Source organism: Salvelinus namaycush, chromosome 42 (genome assembly GCF_016432855.1).
Source record: "Salvelinus namaycush isolate Seneca chromosome 42, SaNama_1.0, whole genome shotgun sequence".
NCBI lineage: Eukaryota > Metazoa > Chordata > Actinopteri > Salmoniformes > Salmonidae > Salvelinus > Salvelinus namaycush.
The window spans coordinates 8,259,672-8,281,719 of NC_052348.1; the positions used below are offsets into that span (position 1 = coordinate 8,259,672).

At 43.4% G+C, this 22,048-nt stretch overlaps 1 protein-coding gene across 1 annotated transcript; it reads right to left on the reverse strand.

Annotated features, from left to right (window-relative positions):
- Positions 1–1,390: 1,390 nt before the first annotated feature.
- LOC120034837 (zinc finger protein 69 homolog) lies at positions 1,391–5,713 on the reverse strand. Its single transcript, XM_038981485.1, has 3 exons — positions 5,242–5,713; positions 3,213–3,343; positions 1,391–3,013 (listed from the first exon to the last, which is right to left on the reverse strand). Exons 1-3 carry the CDS (start codon positions 5,528–5,530, stop codon positions 1,817–1,819), a joined length of 1,617 nt encoding a protein of 538 aa, XP_038837413.1. The 5' UTR covers positions 5,531–5,713; the 3' UTR covers positions 1,391–1,816.
- Positions 5,714–22,048: the final 16,335 nt, after the last annotated feature.

Consider the following 22,048-nt stretch of genomic DNA (forward strand, 5'->3'; position numbering starts at 1 on the left):
GCGCAGAATAACTGACAAATTTACAAACGCTCAACACCTCTTGAATATGGCCGGTGTCAGTAAACCTCAGCGAAAAAGCGTAATTAAATTGTTGCCAGGAGCACAGTTACAGTCACCAATGCTCTGGATAACATGAAAACAGCCTAACCAGCTCTGCTATGGAGAGTAAAATGGTCAGAGTGAGTTGTTCTCTCATTTTCGGGCTCCCAAGTGGCGCAACGGTCTAAGGCACTGCATCTCAGTGCTAGAGGAATCACTACAGACCCTGGTTTGATCCCGGGCTGTATCACAACCGGCCATGATTTGGAGTCCCATAGGTCAGCACACAATTGGCCCAGCGTCGTCTGGGTTAGGGGAAGGTTTGGCCGGGGTAGGCCGTCATTGTAAAATAAGAATTTGTTCTTAACTGACTTGCCTAGTTAAATGAAGGTTAGCTTAGGTGCTTGACTGCCGTTGTGAGGTCAGAAACTTGGATCAACCCTACTCCTCCGCCAGAGCGTCCAGTATGCGCTCTGAACGCTCCGCGAGCAAAACACTCTTGAATTTACAACAAACGAACAATCCGACAATTTACAAATGCCCAGAGGGCACTCTGGCACTCCAGATTGAATTTACAAACACACCGTAAGAAAGTTAGATGCACAAATAGCAGTGTGTTTGTGTGCAATGCTTAAGAGGCAGCTCTGCATTTTCAAGCTGTTGGCTACATCCCTTTTCAACACACTAACACAATACACGTCAATCTACATATAAAAGGGGGGGGCTCATTTGAGATTCGAAGCCTTGTCACAATCTGCGTCAATTACGCAGACTAGGCAATTTACACAGAGAGCAATTTGATCAGTCAGTCAAATACACGTGACAGTTGCTTTGATGATCAGAATGTGCAGTTGGACTGCGGTATGTTAAGGACACTTCCATGAACAAGTGTTGGAACACGTCCACCTACGTCGACAATTTTAATTGGCTGATGCAGAACTTGTTCCAGGATATAATCTGATGAGACTAGCTACAATTTAGAGTTTGGTCAACTGCAAGTAAATCAAACATTTTAATTGGCTGATACGCATTTTGAGCCGCAGAAAATATTTCAATTTAAATTGTTGCTTATGTTCCCCACTACGTTAGAGTTCTATACTGTAGTTACAGAATGACTTAAAAAAAACAAAAAACATCATGGGACAGAAATATTATGTGGGTAAAAATAAGTCAGCTATGATAAGTTAAAAGTCATCAGACAAACCTGACTAAACTATGTTGACGTATACAGTAGGTGTTTGGGTATATTTAGTAAGTGTATATTGGTTATAATATCGTGTGTATGCAGAATAGGGTGAGATCAGATGTGATGTATACTAAGAGTCCAAATGAAAGTCTTAGAATGAAAAGTTCCATTTTGTGTTTATTGAACATAAACAAGTTTTAAATACATCATATGAAAACCACACATACACATCTCAACTAATAATCTGAATGAACTTGCTAAATTGCATTAATTTTCTCATGAAAAGTGTCTTGGGGAAAAAATTAAGTAGTTGAATGCAAGTAATTAAATAGGCATTTGTGAACATCATATAGCCTACACAGTACAATCAACATGTATCAGACTTTGTAGGCTTATATATGCCTTATATATCACAATGTCTGGATGCAATATTCTACCAAGGAATATTCAACAATGATATCCGTTCCTCTTGTTATTCCAAACACATCTATGGATCTATTCTGCTGACAACAATGAAAATTAATCTTTGTCTATAATGCAGGGTTTGATCTAAACATCAGAAGCTATTGAGTGGAAGGGTTACTTTCTATGTTATAGAGTGGAATGTTTTTTCTGCTGGTGTATCCTGAGGTAGCTCCTCTCTGAGAACCTCTTCCCACAATGCATACAGGAGAACGGCCTCTCTCCCGTGTGGACCTTCAGGTGCATCTTCAGATGGTCCTGGCGGGAGAACCTCTTCTCACACTGGGGGCAGCTGTAGGGTTTCTCACCTGTGTGGACCCTCTGGTGCCTCTTCAGGTCACGTGCCTGGGCGAAGCGCATATGACACTGGGTACAGCTGAAGGGTTTCACCCCTGTGTGGACCCTCTGGTGGATATCCACTTTCTGGGGGCTGCTGAAACCTTTGTTACAGAACATGCAGAGGAACCGTTTATCTTTACTATTGCCTGATGTGGCTCCCCCTCCCGGAGCCAGGGCTTTAGTCCTGTCGTTTGAGTTCAATACCTGATCAAAAAGGACATGGCTGGGTGAATCGGAAGACACCATCGACGTGGACACTGGGTCGCGATCCCTGAACTTGTGTATAGGAGAGTGGGTCACGACGGTTGGATTTGTCTCTAAGCTTTCCCTGTAATCTAAGAAATCTCTGCCCTGTGAGTGTCCATCTCCTAGGTGACTATCTGCATTCCATGTGGGAGAAGCGTCACCCTCCACTTTCACAGTCACCTCATCTATGATTATAACCTCCCTTTTCTTATCTAGGCACCCTTCAGAGTATTCACTATTACTGTAATGGTTCCAGTCCCCTCTAGACAGATCAGTCTGTGTCTCTAAACCCAAGGATATGTTGCCAGGGTCCATCTTTGTAGAGTAAGAACAAGACGGATCATCACCACTAGTGTCTAACGCATCACCATCTCCACGGGAATTAACCGTTCTTTGGCTCTGGAGAAATACGGGTAAGTACTCTGAACCGGGAGCAGGAGGACAGCCCAGTGTCCCCAACTCCAGTCTCTCTGGGTCTGATTTGTGGTCAGATCCTGTGTGTAAGAGCCTTTTTGTTACAGTTAAAGTATTGGAGTCTGTCTCTGACTTGAGGACGGCGTTCGGCGTTCCACTGACCTCAGTGATGCTGCTACGGGTCCTGGGCTGTGCTGGGGCGGTGGTGGGGTCCTCCATGGCTACAGAGGGCATTCCAGTCTGGATGTCTGTGCTGTGCCGTGGGTCCTCCTCTCCTTCAGACCTCTCCATCTTGACCCCAGGACCTGCAGTCTCTGCATCTGCAGACTGACACAAAAAGAGAGGAGGTTATTACCTGTAAATTATCAGAATTGGATAACAATGTCGTAGGGAAGTCTCAAAAGCTCCCCTATGGCAGATGTACATGTAAGCAAGTGAATAGCTGAGGGGAGCCTTTCTGAAATAAACGGGCCACATTTGATTAACAAAGTAACTGTAATTTTTTATGTAATACTATTACACTAACCTCTATCATGATAATGTGCTGGGTTGAGGTTCCACTCCCCTCATCAACATTGATTGGTTGGTCATCTCTCCATGAATTGTGCTTAATTTGCTTCACAAAGCTCCTGTGGCCTTCAGTGAGACTTCCTTCACCTGTGAAAGTGATTGGGGGGGGGGGGGGGGGGGGAATAGGTTATGTTGGCTACTGTCTGCTCAACGGTATAGACCCTTTTCTGTGTTTACAAACAATTCTGCATGAGAGCGAAGAGTGCAATTTGGTTGCAGAACACGGCGGAGTTCTCATTTTAAGGCTTGTATGAAAGTCCTGCTTCATATAACAGTGTAAGCGTATGACAAAAATCAATGGCTCTGGTTATAATAGCCTCTTTTAGAATCCGAGGGTGAAATACTTCCCCACTCGTCTCTAACATGTAGGCTCAGCATTACTGAACAGTCCCACAAGTCAGAATGTTGAACAAACCTCATTTCGACTTACCTTACTTGTTGTCCGCTGATTTTGTCCCTATGTTGGAGGTAATCCGGTACAAAATAGCCACAGAATATCCACAGGGAAGTGTTATCAAACCCCGACCTACTGATGCAATTCGCACTTGACAAATACTTGCACAATATGGCCGAGCATAACCGAACGGCAAACACTTCCAGCTGATTGCGAGGAAATGTGCTTTGGTCAACGTAAGTGTCAAGAGATTGAAAATACAAGCGACAGAACCTACCTGCTCCGCAAAAAGTAGGGTAATCAACCCTTTCCTGTGGATACACTATCTCCTACTGCCAAAAGGACCAACAGCATGAACAACCGGTAAAGTTTAAATATAATTTTAATAAACATTCTGGCTTGTAGAGACTACTGCATCTTTTCATGGTTACATTAAGACACCATGGAGCCGGCACGAGATACGGACCCGTACAACAGTGCAGTACTCCAGATCTGACCTTTATCCACACTGCTCCATCGAGAAGATTGAAATACTGTTCGTTTTCCCAGAAAACTGCCATTTTCGTCCTCATGCTAGCTAGCAGTAGCCACAGCAGCCATAATGGAATTGCATGTCACGTTGGCTGTGATACACTACATGGCCAAAACTGCTCGTCGAACATCTCATTCCAAAATCATTGCCATTAATATGGAGTTGGTCCTCCTTTGCTGCTCCACTCTTCTGGGAAGGCTTCCACTAGATGTTCGAACATTGCTGCGGGGACTTTCTTCCATTCAATTTCAGCCAGAAGAGCATTAGTGAGGTCGGGCACTGATGTTGGGCGAGTAGGCCTGGCTCGCAGTCGGCGTTCCAATTCATTCCAAAGGTGTTCGATGGGGTTGAGGTCAGGGCTTTGTGCAGACCAAGCAAGTTATTCCATAATGATCTTGACAAACCATTTCTGTATGGACCTCGCTTTGTGCACAGTGGCATTGCCCTGTTGAAACAGGAAAGGGCCTTCCCCAAACTGTTGCCTCAAAATCGGAAGAACAGAATCGTCTAAAATGTCATTGTATGCTGTAGCATTAAGATTTCCCTTCACTGGAACTAAGGGGCCTAGCCCAAACCATGAAAAACAGCCCCAGACCATTATTCGTCCTCCACCAAACTTTACAGTTGGCACTCTGCACTCGGGGAGGTAACATTCTCCTGGCATCCGCCAAACCAATATTTGTCCGTCGGACTGCCAGATGGTGAAGCTTGATTCATCCCTCCAGAGAACATGCTTCCACTGCTCCAGAGTCCAATGTCAGCGAGCTTTACACCACTCCAGCCGATGCTTGGCATTGCGCATGGTGATCTTAGGCTTGTATGCGGCTGGAAACCCATTAAAGGTCAAATTTGGAGTACAGTGGCATATCCTATCCCTGCATTGAGGTACGTTTTCCGACCCATATCTAGGCATAGATGGCTAGTAATCAGGGAATTTGAAATATTGCATACCATCCAAACACTGACCAAAACCCAATTCTGGGTAACATCTGAACACATGTGCAGGGATGAAAGGTGCAATTAACTTTATGAACGGCGACAGCCTTCTGCTAAATATACCTCTTGCCATTCCTCTGTGTCGGTCGAGGAACTTGACACTACTGCTATGACTGGCGAGGACGCGCTCTCGCATTGTCCCCTCTGCGCGCTCCCGTGCCACCTTCAGTTCCAGTAGCTGTAGTTTCCTCCGCAATGTCCTGTTTTCTTTCTGGCTTTGAGTTATTTCCAAACGAAACACTGCATAGTCGTCGTCTACGAGTTTACAGATCTCTGCCACGGCTGCATTCGCTAGCACCTCCATAATGGAGGCTATTTGAGTGTGAAAAACCATATCGTTACAGTTAGCCATTGTTAGCTAACGTAATCAGCTACTATACCTAGTTAGCGTTACCTAAATAATATCTATTAACCAAGTCCTGGTATCAACGCGAATTAAAAACGACATTATACAGTTAAAGGACTGATATTGAGTTCCATGATGATAATAAACGTCTAAATAACAATGCTAACGTGGAAATTGTTTTTGATCACTTCCGTTTACACTAAAGAGAAAAGATCTTATTGGTAGGCGTCATATCTCAAATGGTGTGGTTAAATGAAAAAGTTATGCGCGCTGTTCTTTGAAATACGGTACTGCTTATAGAGTGTCATTGCGATCTGTGGAGTTGCTGTTTTCTCGTGCTCATTAACTCGTGACATTCCTAGATTACTCATTATATGAATAACGTCGGATTAAATCAACAAATACGATAGTCTGTTGAAAAAACGTTAAGGTTACAAGTAGTTGTGTTGTGCAATTTTTTTTAGATGAGGGAGCGCCCCCCAAAAATATGCCAATGACGTAATCATTTCCTCAATCAACGTTTGTACGGACAGTTTATAGAATATGCATAAACTGCATCCTCCAATTGGAACGTCTGCCCATGCCCACACTATGGGTGCGTTTGTAAATTCATTCTGGCTATCTACTCCGATTTCAGAGCACTCGTCTGAGTGTGTCAGAGCGCAGAATAACTGATGAATTTACGAACGCTCAACACCCGTTGAATATGGCGGATGTCAGTAAACGTAGGCAAAAAAAGGCGTAATTAAATTGTTGCCAGCAACAGATTTAGTCACCAACGCTCTGGATAAAAGGAAAACAGCCTAACCATCTCTGCTAGGGCAAGTAAAATGGTCAGAGTGAGGTGTTCTCTCATTTGTGTCTGGAAGTAGCTAGCAAGGTAGGCAACGTTAGCCGGTTAGCTTGGGTGCATTACTGCCGTTGTGAGGTCAGAATGCTCGGATCAACTCTACTCCTCGGCCAGAGTGTCCAGTGTGAACGCTCCAGAGCGAAACCCTCTGAATTTATGAACACCTAGAGCACACTTTTGCATTCCAGATTGAATTTACGAACACACCCTATTGTCTCAAAAGTTTATATTTTTAAATCCCCAAGTTAGGAATACCTCATTTCAAAACAGGCCATCGCTGTCAATCATGTATGATAATTTGTGACCTTATACTGGTGAAACGTCCAAACTGCATCTCCATGACAACCATTTATTTGATCTCAATCAGTTTCATGGGAATATGCATTTATACTGAACAAAAATATAATCGCAACACGTAAAGTGTTGGTCCCATTTTTCATGGGCTGAAATAAAATATCCCAGAAATGTTCCATATGCACAAAAAGCATTTTTTCTCTCAAATGTTGTTCACAAATGTGTTTACATCCCTGTTAGTGAGCATTTATCATTTCCCAAGATAATTCATCCACCTGAGAGGTGTGGCATATCAAGAAGCTGATTAAACAGCATGATCACTACACAGGTGCACCTTGTGCTGGGGACAATAAAAGGCCACTCTAAAATGTGCAGTTCTGTCCACAACACAATGCCATAGATGTCTCAAGTTTTGAGGGAGCGTGCAATTGGCATGCTGACTACAGGAACGTCCACCAGAGCTGTTGCCAGAGAATGTAATGTTAATTTCTCTCCCATAATCCACCTCCAACGTCGTTTTAGAGAATATGGCAGTACGTCTAACCGGCCTCACAACCGCAGACCACGTGTGACCACGCCAGCCCAGGACCTCCACATCCGGCTTCTTCACCTGTGGGATCATCTGAGACCAGCCACCCGGACAGCTGATGAAATTTAGGAGTATTTCTGTCTGTAATAAAGCCCTTTTTTGGGGAGAAACTCATTTGGATTGGCTGGGCCTGGCTCCCCAGAGGATGGGCCTGGCTTCTAGTGATGGGCATTCCAGCTCTTTCCAGTGAGCCGGCTCGTTTGGCTCAGCTCACCAAATAGAGCTAGCCTTACCCACAAAAAGAGCCACCTTACCCACAATGTATTTAAAAAAGCATTGGTTTGTTTGAAGAGCCTCATCAATCGTGCTGGCATCACTGAAGGCTAACTTCTCAAACCTGGGGTCAAGTGCAGCGGTTTCTGATAGCACGTGATTATATTCCATTCTGTGGAACTTTCTGTCTATTGATGAACATAGGGTGTCCATCAACTCTGTCACATGTCCTGTGGTTACATTTGCTTCTCTCTGGCGGCTGGCTGTGATTCGCTGCAGACCCTTACACAGGAGTATCATTTTTGAGGCTGTCACATAGCTGAAAAGAGAAAACAGTAACTTATTAGTTCAGGTTCATGTTTTGTGTACTGATACTACATTCTCATCTACTGCTCATATACATATATAATACTGGATTAAATAATGATCAAGTAATAACTGCTTACTGTACCTCTCTCCACTGATCTCCACAGTGACCTGCTCAAAGGGTTCCAGGACTCTGCACACCTCCTCCACCACCTCCCATTCCTCTTGGGTCAGAGCATCAACAGGTGCATTGACAATGGCCACGGTAGAGATGATGGCATCATTTGACTCAAGAAACCGCTTCAACATATAAAATGTTGAATTCCACCTTGTAGTGGAGTCTTGGCCTCAGCTCAGACATACCCATCTGGCGTTGTGTAGACTTTAGTTTTTCAGCACATACTGTTCTCCTGTGGAAGTATTCCACAGCTGCTTTCACTTTGTCCACAGTGGGCTTCATCACCTTCAGAGCATCTCTTACAATCAGGTTGATTGTGTGGGCAAGACATGGATGATGGGTCCATTTAAAAATGTTCATGGCTTTGGTTATGTTAGCTGCATTGTCGCTAACACAACAGACCACTTTTCCATCTACTTGGCCCGCTAGTTCCTCGAAGCTCCGCTACAACTAGCTTCACAGTTGGGTGCACAGTTCGCATATGCCGGTGTAGGTTGTGCGTAGAACCGGCTTTATATGTGATTTTGTTTTGGCAAATTCTACATGGTGCTCTAACATTGTCTACATTATTAAAATGCATCCAAATGCTACTGTGCTTCTGACTCATTTTCCAGCTGTTGTTTTCACAGCTGTCCTTCCTCTCTCTCCTCGGCTGATAAGTGTGTGACTGTGAGTGAGTTGGCTTGGCCCTCCCTCACGCATGTTTGGTTCATTGGTTCATTGATTGACAGGAACAACAGGTGAGGCTGTTAGTCTGAGCACAGTCAGAACGAATCTGTGTGCGTGCGCTTGAGCATTTAGGCCTATATTATTTTATTTATTTTTTCTTTCTTTGAATTAGTTAATTGTATTCATTTAAATCTTTTGATTATTCATATTTTATTTTTTATAAATAGATTAGGCTCTTCTGATATGCGAGCCGGCTCCCAACGTTCACCTACAAGAGCCGGCTCTTAGAGCCGACTCGTTCGCGAACGACCCATCACTACTGGCTTCCAAGTGGGTGGGCCTATAACCTCCCAGGCTCACCCATGGCTGCGCCCCTGCCCAGTCATGTCAAATCCATAGATTAGGGCCTAATTTCTTTATTTAAATTGACTGATTTCCTTATGAACTGTAACTCAGTAAAATCGTTGAAATTCTTGCATGTTGCATTTTCTATTTTTGTTCAGTAAATACACTATATAAGGCTCCTTACAGCTTCTACCCCTAAGCCATAAGACTGCTGAACAATTAATCAAATGGCCACCTGGACTATTTACATGTATTATCTATGCATAGTCACTTTACCCCTACCTACATGTACAAATTACCTCTACTAACCTGTACCCCCGCACATTGACTCGGTACCCCCTGTATATAGCCACATTATTGTTATTTTTTACTTAAGTTTATTTAGTAAATATTTTCTTAACTCTATTTCTTGAACTGCATTGTTGGCTAAGGGCTTGTAAGTAAGCATTTCATGGTAAGGTCTACTACACCTGTTGTATTCGGCACATGTGACAAATAACGTTTGATTTGATTTATATACAAAAGTATGTGGACACCCTTTCAAATTAGTGGATTCGGCTAATTCAGCCACACCCGTTACTGACAGGTGTATAAAATCAAGCACACAGCCATGCAATCTCCATAGACAATACGCAGTAGAATGGCCTTACTGAGGACCTCAGTGACTTTCAATGTGGCTCCGTAAGTCAACCGTAAGTGCTGTTATTGTGAAGTGGAAAAATGTAGGAGCAACAACGGCTCAGCCGTGACTCTGGAGCAGTGGAAACGTGTTCTCTGGAGTGATGAATCACGCTTCACCATCTGGCAGTCCGACAGATGAATATGAGTTTGGGGGATGCCAGGAGAACTCTACCTGCCCGAATGCATAGCGCTAACTGTAAAGTTCGGTGGAGGAGGAATAATGGTCTAGGGCTGTTTTTCATGGTTCGGGCTAGGCCCCTTAGTTCCAGTGAAGGGAAATCTTAACACTACAGCATACAATAACATTCTAGACGATTCTGTGTTTCAAACTTTGTGGCAACAGTTTGGGGAAGGCCCTTTCCTGTTTCAGCATAACAATGCAACCGTGCACAATGCAAGGTCCATACAGAAATGGTTTGTCAAGATTGGTGTGGAAGAACTTGACTGGCCTGCACAGAGCCCTGACCTCAATCCCATCTGACACCTTTGGGATGAATTGGAACGCTGACTGCGAGTCAGGCCTAATTGGCCAACATCAGTGCCCGACTTCACTAATGCTATTGTATAGCAGCAAAGGGGTGACCATCTCCATATAAGATGATTTTGGAATGAGATGTTTGACTGGCAGTTGTCCACATACTTTTGGTCATGTAGTGTAGTTCGCCTAAGCGAAGCCCTTTCCACACGTTGGGCAGGCGTACTACTGCTTGTTGGCGTCCGTCCTAACGCTGGGTCTCCCACGTTGTGACCCAATGACACCAGAGGAGATAGAAACAGGAGCCACCATCCTCAGTCAGGTGGTTAGTCTTTGAGCTCCCTCCTTGACCTCGAGCCATTGTTTGGGTGTTGTTGGGATTGTGTGCTGTGTTATAGGCTAGGTACCTCTTGTGTTTAACACCCTGGAACCCTGGAAACAGGATGGTCTATCCCTATTAGCCCCAGGCCCTGCTCCGGTCCTGCACTGACCCTCGTGGTTCGGTCCTGGTTCTGACTCGGCAAGGAAGAGTGACTGGTTCTGACCAAGGGTCAGGGTTTGTGACCAGCTGCTTCAGAGGTCCACTCTCTCCTACCAGCAACACCGGATATCAGCAGGTCCTCATGGACTGCCGACTGTAAACACAAATTTAACATAAAAGTATGAAGGCGTTATAGAAGAAACTCTTTGCTGTACACACAGAAATGTGACATGTTATAAAATGTTTACCACAGTAAAGCCCATCTCTAACCCTTTCATTCAAATACCTAACAATATGTAGCCATTGGAGTTTATTATTATATTTTTTTCCATATGTGTTGATTCAAGAATTAGGTAAATCAAGTCAAATCAAATTGTATTTGTCACATGCGCCGAATACAACAATACAACAACCTTACAGTGAAATGCTAACTTACAAACCCTTAACCAACAATGCAGTTAAGAAAAATACCTAAAAAAATAAGAAATAAAAGTAATAAATAATTAAAGAGCAGCAGTAAAATAACAATAGCGAGGCTACAGTTGAAGTCGGAAGTTTACATACACCTTAGCCAAATACATTTAAACTCATTTTTCACAATTCCTGACATTTAATCCTAGTAAAAAATAATCCTGTTTTAGGTCAGTTAGGATCACCACTTTATTTTAAGAATGTGAAATGTCAGAATAATAGTAGAGAGAATGATTTATTTCAGCTTTTATTTCTTTCATCACATTCACAATGGGTGATAAGTTTACATACACTCAATTAGTAATTGGTAGCATTGCCTTTAAATTGTTTAACTTGGGTCAAACGTTTTGGGTAGCCTTCCACAAGCTTCCCACAATAAGTTGGGCGAATTTTGGCCCATTCCTCCTGACAGTGCTGGTGTAACTGAGTCAGGTTTGTTGGCCTCCTTGCTCACACACGCTTTTTCAGGTCTGCGCACAATTTTTTTATAGAATTGAGGTCAGGGCTTTGTGATGGCCACTCCAATACCTTGACTTTGTTGTCCTTAAGCCATTTTGCCACAACTTTGGAAGTGTGCGTGGGGTCATTGTCCATTTGGAAGACCCATTTGCGACCAAGCTTTAACTTCCTGACTGATGTCTTGAGATGTTGCTTCAATATATCCACATATCCACATTCCCTGCCTCATGATGCCATCTATTTTGTGAAGTGCACCAGTCCCTCCTGCAGCAAAGCATCCCCACAACATGATGCTGCCACCCCCGTGCTTCACAGTTGGGATGGTGTTCTTCGGCTTGCAAGCCTCCCCCTTTTTCCTCCAAACATAACGATGGTCATTATGGCCAAACAGTTCTATTTTTGTTTCATCAGACCAGAGGACATTTCTCCAAAAAGTACAATCTTTGTCCCCATGTGCAGTTGAAAACCGTAGTCTGGCTTTTTTTAATGGTGGTTTTGGAGCAGTGGCTTCTTCCTTGCTGAGTGGCCTTTCAGGTTATGTCGATATAGGACTCGTTTTACCGTGGATATAGATATTTTTGTACCTGTTTCCTCCAGCATCTTCACAAGATCCTTTGCTGTTGTTCTGGGATTGATTTGTACTTTTCGCACCAAAGTACGTTCATCTCTAGGAGACAGAACGTGTCTCCTTTCTAAGCGGTATGATGGCTGCGTGGTCCCATGGTGTTTATACTTGCGTACTATTGTTTGTACAAATGAACGTGGTACCTTCAGGCATTTAAAAATTGCTCCCAAGGATGAACCAGACTTGTGGAGGTCTACAATTGTTTTCTGAGGTCTTGGCTGATTTCTTTTGATTTTCCTATGATGTCAAGCAAAGAGGCACTAAGTTTGAAGGTAGGCTTTGAAATACATCCACAGGTACACCTCCAATTGACTCAAATTATGTCAATTAGCCTAACAGAAGCTTCTAAAGCCATGACATCATTTTCTGGAATTTCCCAAGCTGTTTAAAGGCACAGTCAACTTAGTGTATGTAAACTTCTGACCCACTGGAATTGTGATACAGTGAATTATAAGTGAAATAATCTGTCTGTAAACAATTGTTGGAAAAATTACTTGTGTCATGCACGAAGTAGATGTCCTAACCGACTTGCCAAAACTATAGTTTGTTAACAAGAAATTTGTGGAGTGGTTGAACAACGAGTTTTAATGACTCCAACCTAAGTGTATGTAAACTTCCAACTTCAACTGTATATACAGGGGGTACTGACACAGAGTCAATGTGCGGGGGTACAGGTTAGTTGAGGAAATATACACATGTGGGTAGAGTTAATAAAGTGATTTATGCATAGATAATAACAGAGAGTAGCAGCAGCGTAAAAGACGGGTTAGTCTGGGTAGCCATTTTGATTAGATGTTCAGTAGTCTTATGGCTTGGGGGTAGAAGCTGTTTAGAAGCCTCTTGGACCAAGATTTGGCGCTCCGGTACCGCTTGCCATGCGTTAGCAGAGAGAACAGTCTATGACTAGGGTGGTTGGAGTCTTTGACAATTTTTAGGGCCTTCCTCTGACACTGCCTGGTATAGAGGTCCTGGATGGCAGGAAGTTTGGCCCCAGTGATGTATTGGGCCGTTCGCACTACCCTCTGTAGTGCCTTGCGGTCAGAGGCAGAGCAGTTGCCATACCAGGCAGTGATGCAATCAGTCAGGATGCTCTCGATGGTGCAGCTGTAGAACCTTTTGAGGATCTGAGGACCCATACCAAATATTTTCAGTCTCCTGAGGGGGAATAGGTTTTGTCGTGCCCTCTTCACGACTGTCTTGGTGTGCTTGGACCATGTTAGTTTGTTGGTGATGTGGACACCAAGAAACTTGAAGCTCTCAACCTGCTCCACTACAGCCCCGTCGATGAGAATGGGGGCGTGCTTGGTCCTCATTTTCCTGTAGTCAACAATCATCTTCTTATTCTTGATCATGTTAAGGGAGAGGTTGTTATTCTGGCACCACACGGCCAGGTCTCTGACCTCGTCCCTATATGCTGTCTCGTCGTTGTTGGTGATCAGGCCTACCACTGTTGTGTCATCGGCAAACTTAATGATGGTGTTGGAGTCGTGCCTGGCCGTGCAGTCATGAGTGAACAAGGAGTACAGGAGGGGACTGAGCACGCACCTGAGGGGCCCCCGTGATGAGGATCAGCGTGGCGGATGTGTTGTTACCTGCCCTTACCACCTGGGGGCAGCCCGTCAGGAAGTCCAGGATCCAGTTGCAGAGGGAGGTGTTTAGTCCCAGGGTCTTTAGCTTAGTGATGAGTTTTGAGGGCACTATGGTGTTGAACGCTGAGCTGTAGTCAATAAATAGCATTCTCACATAGGTATTCCTTTTGTCCAGGTGTGAAAGGGCAGTGTGGAGTATGTGGATCTGTTGGTGTAGTATGCAAATTGGAGTGGGTCTAGTGTTTCTGGGAAAATAGTGTTGATGTGAGCCATGACTAGCCTTTCAAAGCACTTCATGGCTACAGACGTGAGTGCTATGGGTCAGTAGTCATTTATGCAGGTTACCTTAGTGTTCTTGGGCACAGGGGCTATGGTGGTCTGCTTGAAACATGTTGGTATTACAGACTCAGACAGGGAGAGGTTGAAAATGTCAGTGAAGACACTTGCCAGTTGGTCAGCGCATGCTCGGAGTACACGTCCTGGTAATCCGTCTGGCCCTGCGGCCTTGTGAATTTTGACCTGTTTAAGGTCTTTCTCACATCGGCTGCGGAGAGCGTGATCACACAGTCGTCTGGAACAGCTGATGCTCTCGTGCATGTTTCAGTGTTACTTGCCTCGAAGCGAGCATAGAAGTAATTTAGCTCGTCTGGTAGGCTTGTGTCACTGGGCAGCTCTCGGCTGTGCTTCCCTTTGTAGTCTGTAGTAGTTTGCAAGCCCTGCCATATCCGACGAGCGTCGGAGCCGGTGTAGTATGATTCGATCTTAGTCCTGTATTGACGCTTTGCCTGTTTGATGGTTCGTCGGAGGACATAGCAGGATTTCTTATAAGCTTCCGGGTTAGAGTCCCGCTGCTTTAGCTCAGTGAGGATGTTGCCTGTAATCCATGGCTTCTGGTTGGGGTATGTATGTACAGTCACTGTGGGGACGACATCATCGATGCATTTATTGATGAAGCCAGTGACTGATGTGGTGTACTCGTCAAGTCTATCGGAAGAATCCCGGAACATATTCCAATCTGTGCTAGCAAAACAGTCCAGTAGCTTAGCATCTGCTTCATCTGACCACTTTTTTTATTGACCCAGTCACTGGTGCTTCCTGCTTTAATTTTTGCTTGTAAGCAGGAATCAGGAGGATAGAATTATGTTTAGATTTGCCAAATGGAGGGTGAGGGAGAGCTTTGTACGCGTCTCTGTGTGTGGAGTATAGGTGGTTTAGAGTTGTTTTCCCTCTGGTTGTACATTTAATATGCTGATAGAAATTAGGTAAAATGGATTTAAGTTTCCCTGCATTAAAGTCCCTGGCCACTAGGAGCTGACTGAGATAAGGGAAACACATGATACAGCCCCAAAAAAGTCAATTTTGTATTTAATTTCAACAAAAGGGTCACACACTCACATAAGGGACTTTGAAGTACAGTACTTTTATTTCACAAAACTATACGTGACAAAAATAATAACTTTTTTGTAAATCTGGTACCCTAGCTTTGATACAATGAATTTTAGAATACTTTGGAAAAGGTTCAACATTACACACATCTTCACTACTTCATGTCAAGTAAACATGAATTAAGGCACTATCCTTATCTCACTATAAAACACCAGTCAGTGGTGTAAAGTACTTAAGTAAAAATACTTTAAAGTATTTGAAGTCGTTTTTTGGGGCATCTATACTTTACTATTCATATTTTGGACAACTTTTACTTCACTACATTCCTAAAGAAAATAATGTACTTTTTACTCCATACATTTTCCCTGACACCCAAAAGTACTTACATTTTCCTCCCCGCAGGACAGGAAAATGTTCCTCACGCACTTATCAAGAGAACATCCCTGGTCATCCCTACTGCCTCTGATCTGGTGGACACACTAAACATAAATGCACAACTTGGATCTTGTCTCATTGCTGCAACTCCCCAACGGGCTCGAGAGACGAAGGTCGAGTCATGCATCCTCTGAAACATGACCCGCTGGGCCAATTGTGCGCCACCCTATGGGACTCCCGATCACGGCCGGTTGTGATACAGCCTGGGTTCGAACCCGGGTTTGTAGTGATGCATCTAGCACGCTGATGCAGTGCCTTAGACCGCTGCGCCACTCAGGAGGCCCTGTACATTTACTTATGATACTTAAGTGTATTTAAAACCAAATGCCTTTATACTTTTACTCAAGTAGTATTTTACTGGGTGACTTTCACTTTTACTTGAGTCATTTTCAATTAAGGTATCTTCACTTTTACTAAAGTATGACATTTGGGTACTTTTTCCAGCACTGACACTAGTTTCAACATATCAGCATTTTTACAGGCACCACCGAACCAACCATCACCATATCTACTCTGCCTCATACTAATTCTTTCCTCAGTTCACTTCATCCAGTTGAAGTTCCCTGTACAGCCAAAATCAACAGAATTAACTACAAACTAACTAGTACTACATTACATGTCACAATACACTACACATGGGCCGTGTGCATTTTCTGCTGGTGTATCCTGAGGTAGCTCCTTTCTGAGAACCTCTTCCCGCAGTGCGTGCATGTCCCGTGTGGACCTTCAGGTTCCTTCAGAACCTCTTCTCATACTGGGGGCAGCTGTAGGATTTCTCTCCTGTGTGAACCCTCTGGTGCCTCTTCAGGTTGGACTGGTGGGAGAAACTGGCCCGGCACAGGTGGCAGCCAAAGGGTTTCTCCACCGTGTGCATCCTCTGGTAGATCTCCATCTGTTTGGGAAAACTGAAGCGCTTCACTTTGACGCTTCCAACGTTACTGATTCCATCTCTACTACTGTCAATGGGCTTGTGCAGCCATTTAGTGTTGAGACACCGACATTTTCTGAGGTCTGGTTTAACATGAGAGTGTGAGGAGGATGAAGGCCAGGAAGTGTCTGTGTTGTTGCAGGGTCCATGTTCCATTTGATAGATCCCATAGAAGGCAGGCTGAAGGCAGCACCTGTTAGGGGGTTAACCTGAGGCGCCATCAGTCTCTCTGAATCACAACTATAGGAGCAGGGCGGAGCATCGCTAGCTGAGTCAGTGTCTGTTCTCTCCCCCTGCATACGGACACCTCCCCGTCGACCAAATCTACGCCTCGTCCTGATCACAGCCAGTCTGTTGTCATGGAGACTAAGTTTGGATGTTGTTTTTTGTTCGACTGTCTGTTTCTGTTTGTGGTTAACAGTGTTGTCCCCCAGGACTTTGTCCCATCCACTGACCTCCACTATGTCACCTCTGGTCCATTGCCTGCTCAGTGATGTTGTTCCCTGGGCACTTGACTGCATCGGTCTGGGTCTAGGAATCAAGATGGCTGCCCAGTCTCCTCTGTCAGCCTCCAGCCAACCACCTGCATGAAGAAGTTACAAAATAGACATTACAAACATGGCAGAGAAAACTCTACAGTTTATTTTTTGTCAATTACCTGGTCAAGTTCATACATTATAATGTGTGTTTTTGTGTCAACATAAGTTGCATTGATTTAATTTTATGAATGAAGAAAAAAACTATAGCCAGGTGCATCACTATTCCCATTGAAGATCTATTACTGTATGTAGGCTATATGTATTTCTCCCTTACCTTGCTCCCCCATCTTTAGTCCACTCAGCAGGTCAATGCTCTCTGGTCCATCTTCTACTGTCTCCTCTTTGACCAGCAGCAGATCAGGCTTCCCATCCTCCATGTCTACTGACTGTAAGAGATACAGAGTGAGAGGATGTTGGATCAATACATCTAATATGAGCACCCTGCTGTAGGGTTATGCTATGGAGCATTTTGTGATTGGGTAATGAGATTGCAAACATGTTAGTTGATTTGATTACTTGACACTATGTATATTTATATATAATTAAGTGATTGGTAATAAAGTGCTGTTAGGTGTATGCAGAATAGGTTGAGAATAGAGACATCCCACTGGGCACACACTGGTTGAATCAACGTTGTTTCCACGTTTGAACCAACATGGAATAGACTTCTGTGCCCAGTGGGAGTTTACTCCTACTCTAATGGGTCAAAATAAAAGCTATGCATGAAGCCTCTTTAGTCATAAGAGTCACACCTAGTTGACAGATATTTAGGAGACCTCTTGAGCTGTCCTAAGCAGTTAAGAGTTACCAGCAGGTGTCTTGGTAATAGAACAATAAATAAATAATCTAGACCTACATGCAACAGTATATCTTGCACCTTTGACAATGAATTCAAATTAGGCATATTTCACATAATAAATAAACCTGTTTTTCTTTTGATTATTTAATTACCTACATTATGTTGTTTCAAGTTATCCCTTTGGAGCGCAATAACACATTGTTAAAAACATGTCTAAATTGGGCATGCCCATAAATTGGGCAATTGAAGGCATCTAGGGCTTATGTTAAATTTGATTGTGTTTAATTAAAATAGACCTTTAAAATGTTGTAGGCAACATTGTATGCAACATTATCGGCAAGTGACTTGATTCCTATTGTGCCAAAGCAATTAAGAGTTGTTAAACGGGAGTGACGAGTGTGTTGATCTAACGGTAATGTTGTCAACAAGAATATAGTTAAAAATAAAAAGGTTATGCATGCCAACATATTAGGCGATAATTAAGAGAAGCCAACGTGATCGTGTCAGGTGAAAATTCTATCAATCGTTTTACCATGGCAACATTTGATGTACAGTCACATTCACTGTGGTTGTCTAAAGCGTGCTATAGAGTTCACAGCGGGCGATACCTCATCGCAATTATTCCCCTTCATTTTCAACAATTTCAATGAGCGTCGTCGTCACTGTCTTCCATTTGCGGTACCTCAAACTGTCGTGATTATCAGCTGATATAAACTTTAATGAGTTGATTTTACTCCTGGCTCAGAGTTTTTCTGAGCAGTTTAACATCATCCTAAAACCTACTCTGAGCTGGGATTTTTTTCCCTCAGGATTCCTAGGACCTTTTCTGATATGCTTTGTGGACATGAGCCTTGTTGTGATGTATACTAGAGTCTCAATTAATCTTAGAATGAAAAGTCTCATTTTGTGTTTATTAAACATGAACAAATGTTAAATGCACCATATGAAAAACACATACCTCAACAAAAAAATCATCATGAACTTGATAAACTGCATACATTTTCTCATTAAAAGTGTCTTGGGATAAAAATAAGTAATGAAATAGGCATTTGTGAACATCATATAGCCTATAGTCAAACTCATTTTTCCCCACAGGCCGCATTCAGTCTTCACAGAGGTCGGTGGGCTACTCTTAAAGGGAAATAACAGCACATTTAGAAAATGTGTCTTGAACCTTTCTGACTCATTGTTGGACTGTCAAAGTGTACACCTTTCTCATTCAGGGAGACAGAGGCAGAGGTAGAGCAAGAGTTACGTTACCAGGTTAAGGTAACTTAAGATAGAACTTTGTAGAATAACGCAAATCTACGATAATAATAAACGTTATCAACAAACATACTAAATTCAGGAAGCCCAAACGATTGAGAAATGTTTATGTGATAAATTTGGGTTGTGGGTTGCAATTTTACCTTTGAGAGGGGACAACTCAAACACAGTGTTCAAAATAGCCTACAGTGTTCAAAATAGCCTACATCAGACTTTAGCACATCACCCAACACAACACGCCTTTTACTATATTGTTAGAAGCATCATCAGACCTCGGTAGTAGCCTATTCAATTTCTTTCAATGCATTTTTTCGTGAAACCAAGCAGAAAATGCAGTGCTCTAAAGATGACATCGTAGCCACACAAATACAGTGCATTCGGAACTTATTCAGACCCCTTGACTTTTTCCACATTTTGTTATGTTACAGCCTTATTCTAAAATGGATTAAATATTTTTGAACATTTATAAAAAATGTCAAACTTATATCACATTTACTCAGTACTTTGTTGAAGCACCTTTGGCAGCGATTACAGCCTCGAGTATTCATGAGTATGACGCTACAAGCTTGGCACACCTTTATTTGGGGAGTTTCTCCCATTCTTCTCTGCAGATCCTCTCAAGCACTGTCAGGTTGGATGGGGAGCTTTGCTGCACGGCTATTTTCAGGTTTCTCCAGAGATGTTCGATTGGGTTCAAGTCCGGGCTCTGGCTGGGCCGCTCAAGGACACTCAGAGACTTGACCCAAAGCCACTCATGCGTTGTCTTGGCTGTGTGCTTAGGGTTGTTGCCCTGTTGGAAGGTGAATCTTCGCCCCAGTCTGAGGTCCTGAGCACTCTGGAGCAGGTTTTCATCAAGGATCTCTCTATACATTGCTCCGTTCATCTTTGCCTCGATACTGACTAGTCTCCCAGTCCCTGCTGCTAAAAAACTTCCAAACAGCATGATGCTGCCACCACCATGCTTCACCGTAGGGATGGTGCCAGGTTTCCTCCAGGTGTGACACTTGGCATTCAGGCCTAAGAGTTCAATCTTGGTTTCATCAGACCAGAGAATCTTTTTTTCTCATGGTCCGAGAGACTTTAGGGGCCTTTTGGCAAACTCAAAGCGGGCTTTTACTGAGGAGTGGCTTCCGTCTGGCCACTCTACCATAAAGGCTTGATTGGTGGAGTGCTGCAGAGATGGTTGTCCTTCTGGAAGGTTCTCCAATCTCCACAGAGGAACTCCAGAGCTCTGTCAGAGTGACCATCGGGTTCTTGGTCACCTCCCTGACCAAGGCCCTTCTCCCCTGATTGCTCAGTTTGGCCGGGCGGCCAGCTCTAGGAAGAGTCTTGGTGGTTCCAAACTCCTTCCATTTAAGAATTATGGAGGCCACTGTGTTCTTGGGACCTTCAATGGTGCAGAAATGTTTTGAAACCCTTGCCCATATCTGTGCCTCGACACAATTCTGTCTCTGGGCTCCACGGACAATTCCTTCGACTTCATGGCTTGGTTTTTGCTCTGACATGCACTGTCAACTGTGGAACCTGATATAGACAGTTGTGTGCCTTTCCTAACCATGTAGAATCATTTGAATTTACCACAGGTGGGCTCCAATCCTGTTGTAGAAACATCTCAAGGAAACAGGATGCACCTGAGCTCAATTTCGAATCTTATAGCAAAGGGTCTGAATAGTTGTGTATATATATATTTTTTAATACATTTGCAAAATATAATTAGCTGTTTTTGCTTTGTCATTATGGGGTATTGTGTGTAGATTGCTGAAGAGTGTTTTTTACTTAATCCATTTTAGAATAAAGCTGAAGTAACAAAATGTGGAAAAAGTCAAGGGGTCTGAATACTTTCCAAAGGCACTATACATTAGAATATAATTGCTGATCTGATCAGAAACACTGTGCTCACAACCTTTATCTCCTAACTGATGTCGTTGGTGTATTTTGTTGGAATATATTGTGCATTATAAACTGGGTGGTTCGAGCCCTGAATGCTGATTGGCTGACAGCTGTGGTATATCAGACCGTATACCATGGGTATGACAAAACATTTATTTTTTCTGCTCTAAATACGTTGGTAACCAGTTTATAATAGCAATAAGGCACCTCGGCGGTTTGTGGTATATGGCCAATATACCACGGCTAAGGGCTGTATCCAGGCACTCAGCTTTGCGTCGTGCATAAGAACAGCCCTTAGCCGTGGTATATTGGCCATATACCACACCTCAGGCCTTATTGTGTAAATAGTCTAAGGTTTTTACCGAGCACAAGTCCATTCAGCTTAGGGTCCTGTGTGCGAAACAACACATAATGAGCTTGACAAATGTATACAGAAGAAAAGTTTCACACACATTTTAGATAAGAAAATATCTGCTTACCTTTGTAATGCCAACCATCCATCCAAATAAAAATAATTCCATGTGTCCGCCTTTTGTCTTGAAATAATAGCATAGCCTATTTCATGATATGGGGTAATCCAATGAGCAACACTGCAGCTGTTGATTGCAGTGATCATCATTCATCAAGTATGCTATATTCTGTACACTGAGTGTACAACACATTAAGAACACCTTCCTAACATTGAGTTGCACCCCCACCTTTTGCCATCCGAACAGCCTCAATTTGTCGGGACATGGACTCTACAAGGTGTTGAAAGCGTTCCACAGGGATGCTGGCCGATGTTGACTCCAATGCTTCCCACAGTTGTGTGGTGGACCATTCTTGATGCGCACAAGAAACTGTTGAGTGTGAAAATCCTAGCAGTGTTGCCGTTCTTGACCCAAACTGCTGCTCCTGGCACCTACTACCAAACCCCATTCAAAGGAATCTACATTGTTTGTATTGCCCATTCACCCTCTGAATGGCACACATACACAATCAATGTCTCAATTGTCTCAAGGCTTAAAAATTATCGACACTGATCGACACTGATTGAAGTGTATTTAACAAGTAACA

Bases quoted from the DNA above. Each gene is read 5' to 3' on its own strand.
- LOC120034837 (XM_038981485.1), bottom strand. From the start codon at position 5,530: ATGGCTAACTGTAACGATATGGTTTTTCACACTCAAATAGCCTCCATT. The intron at 3,344-5,241 runs GTATATTTAGCA...TCACTTTCACAG, and splicing joins ACACAGAGGAATGGCAAGAG to GTGAAGGAAGTCTCACTGAA. The intron at 3,014-3,212 runs GTTAGTGTAATA...TTTTTGTGTCAG, and splicing joins AGCACATTATCATGATAGAG to TCTGCAGATGCAGAGACTGC.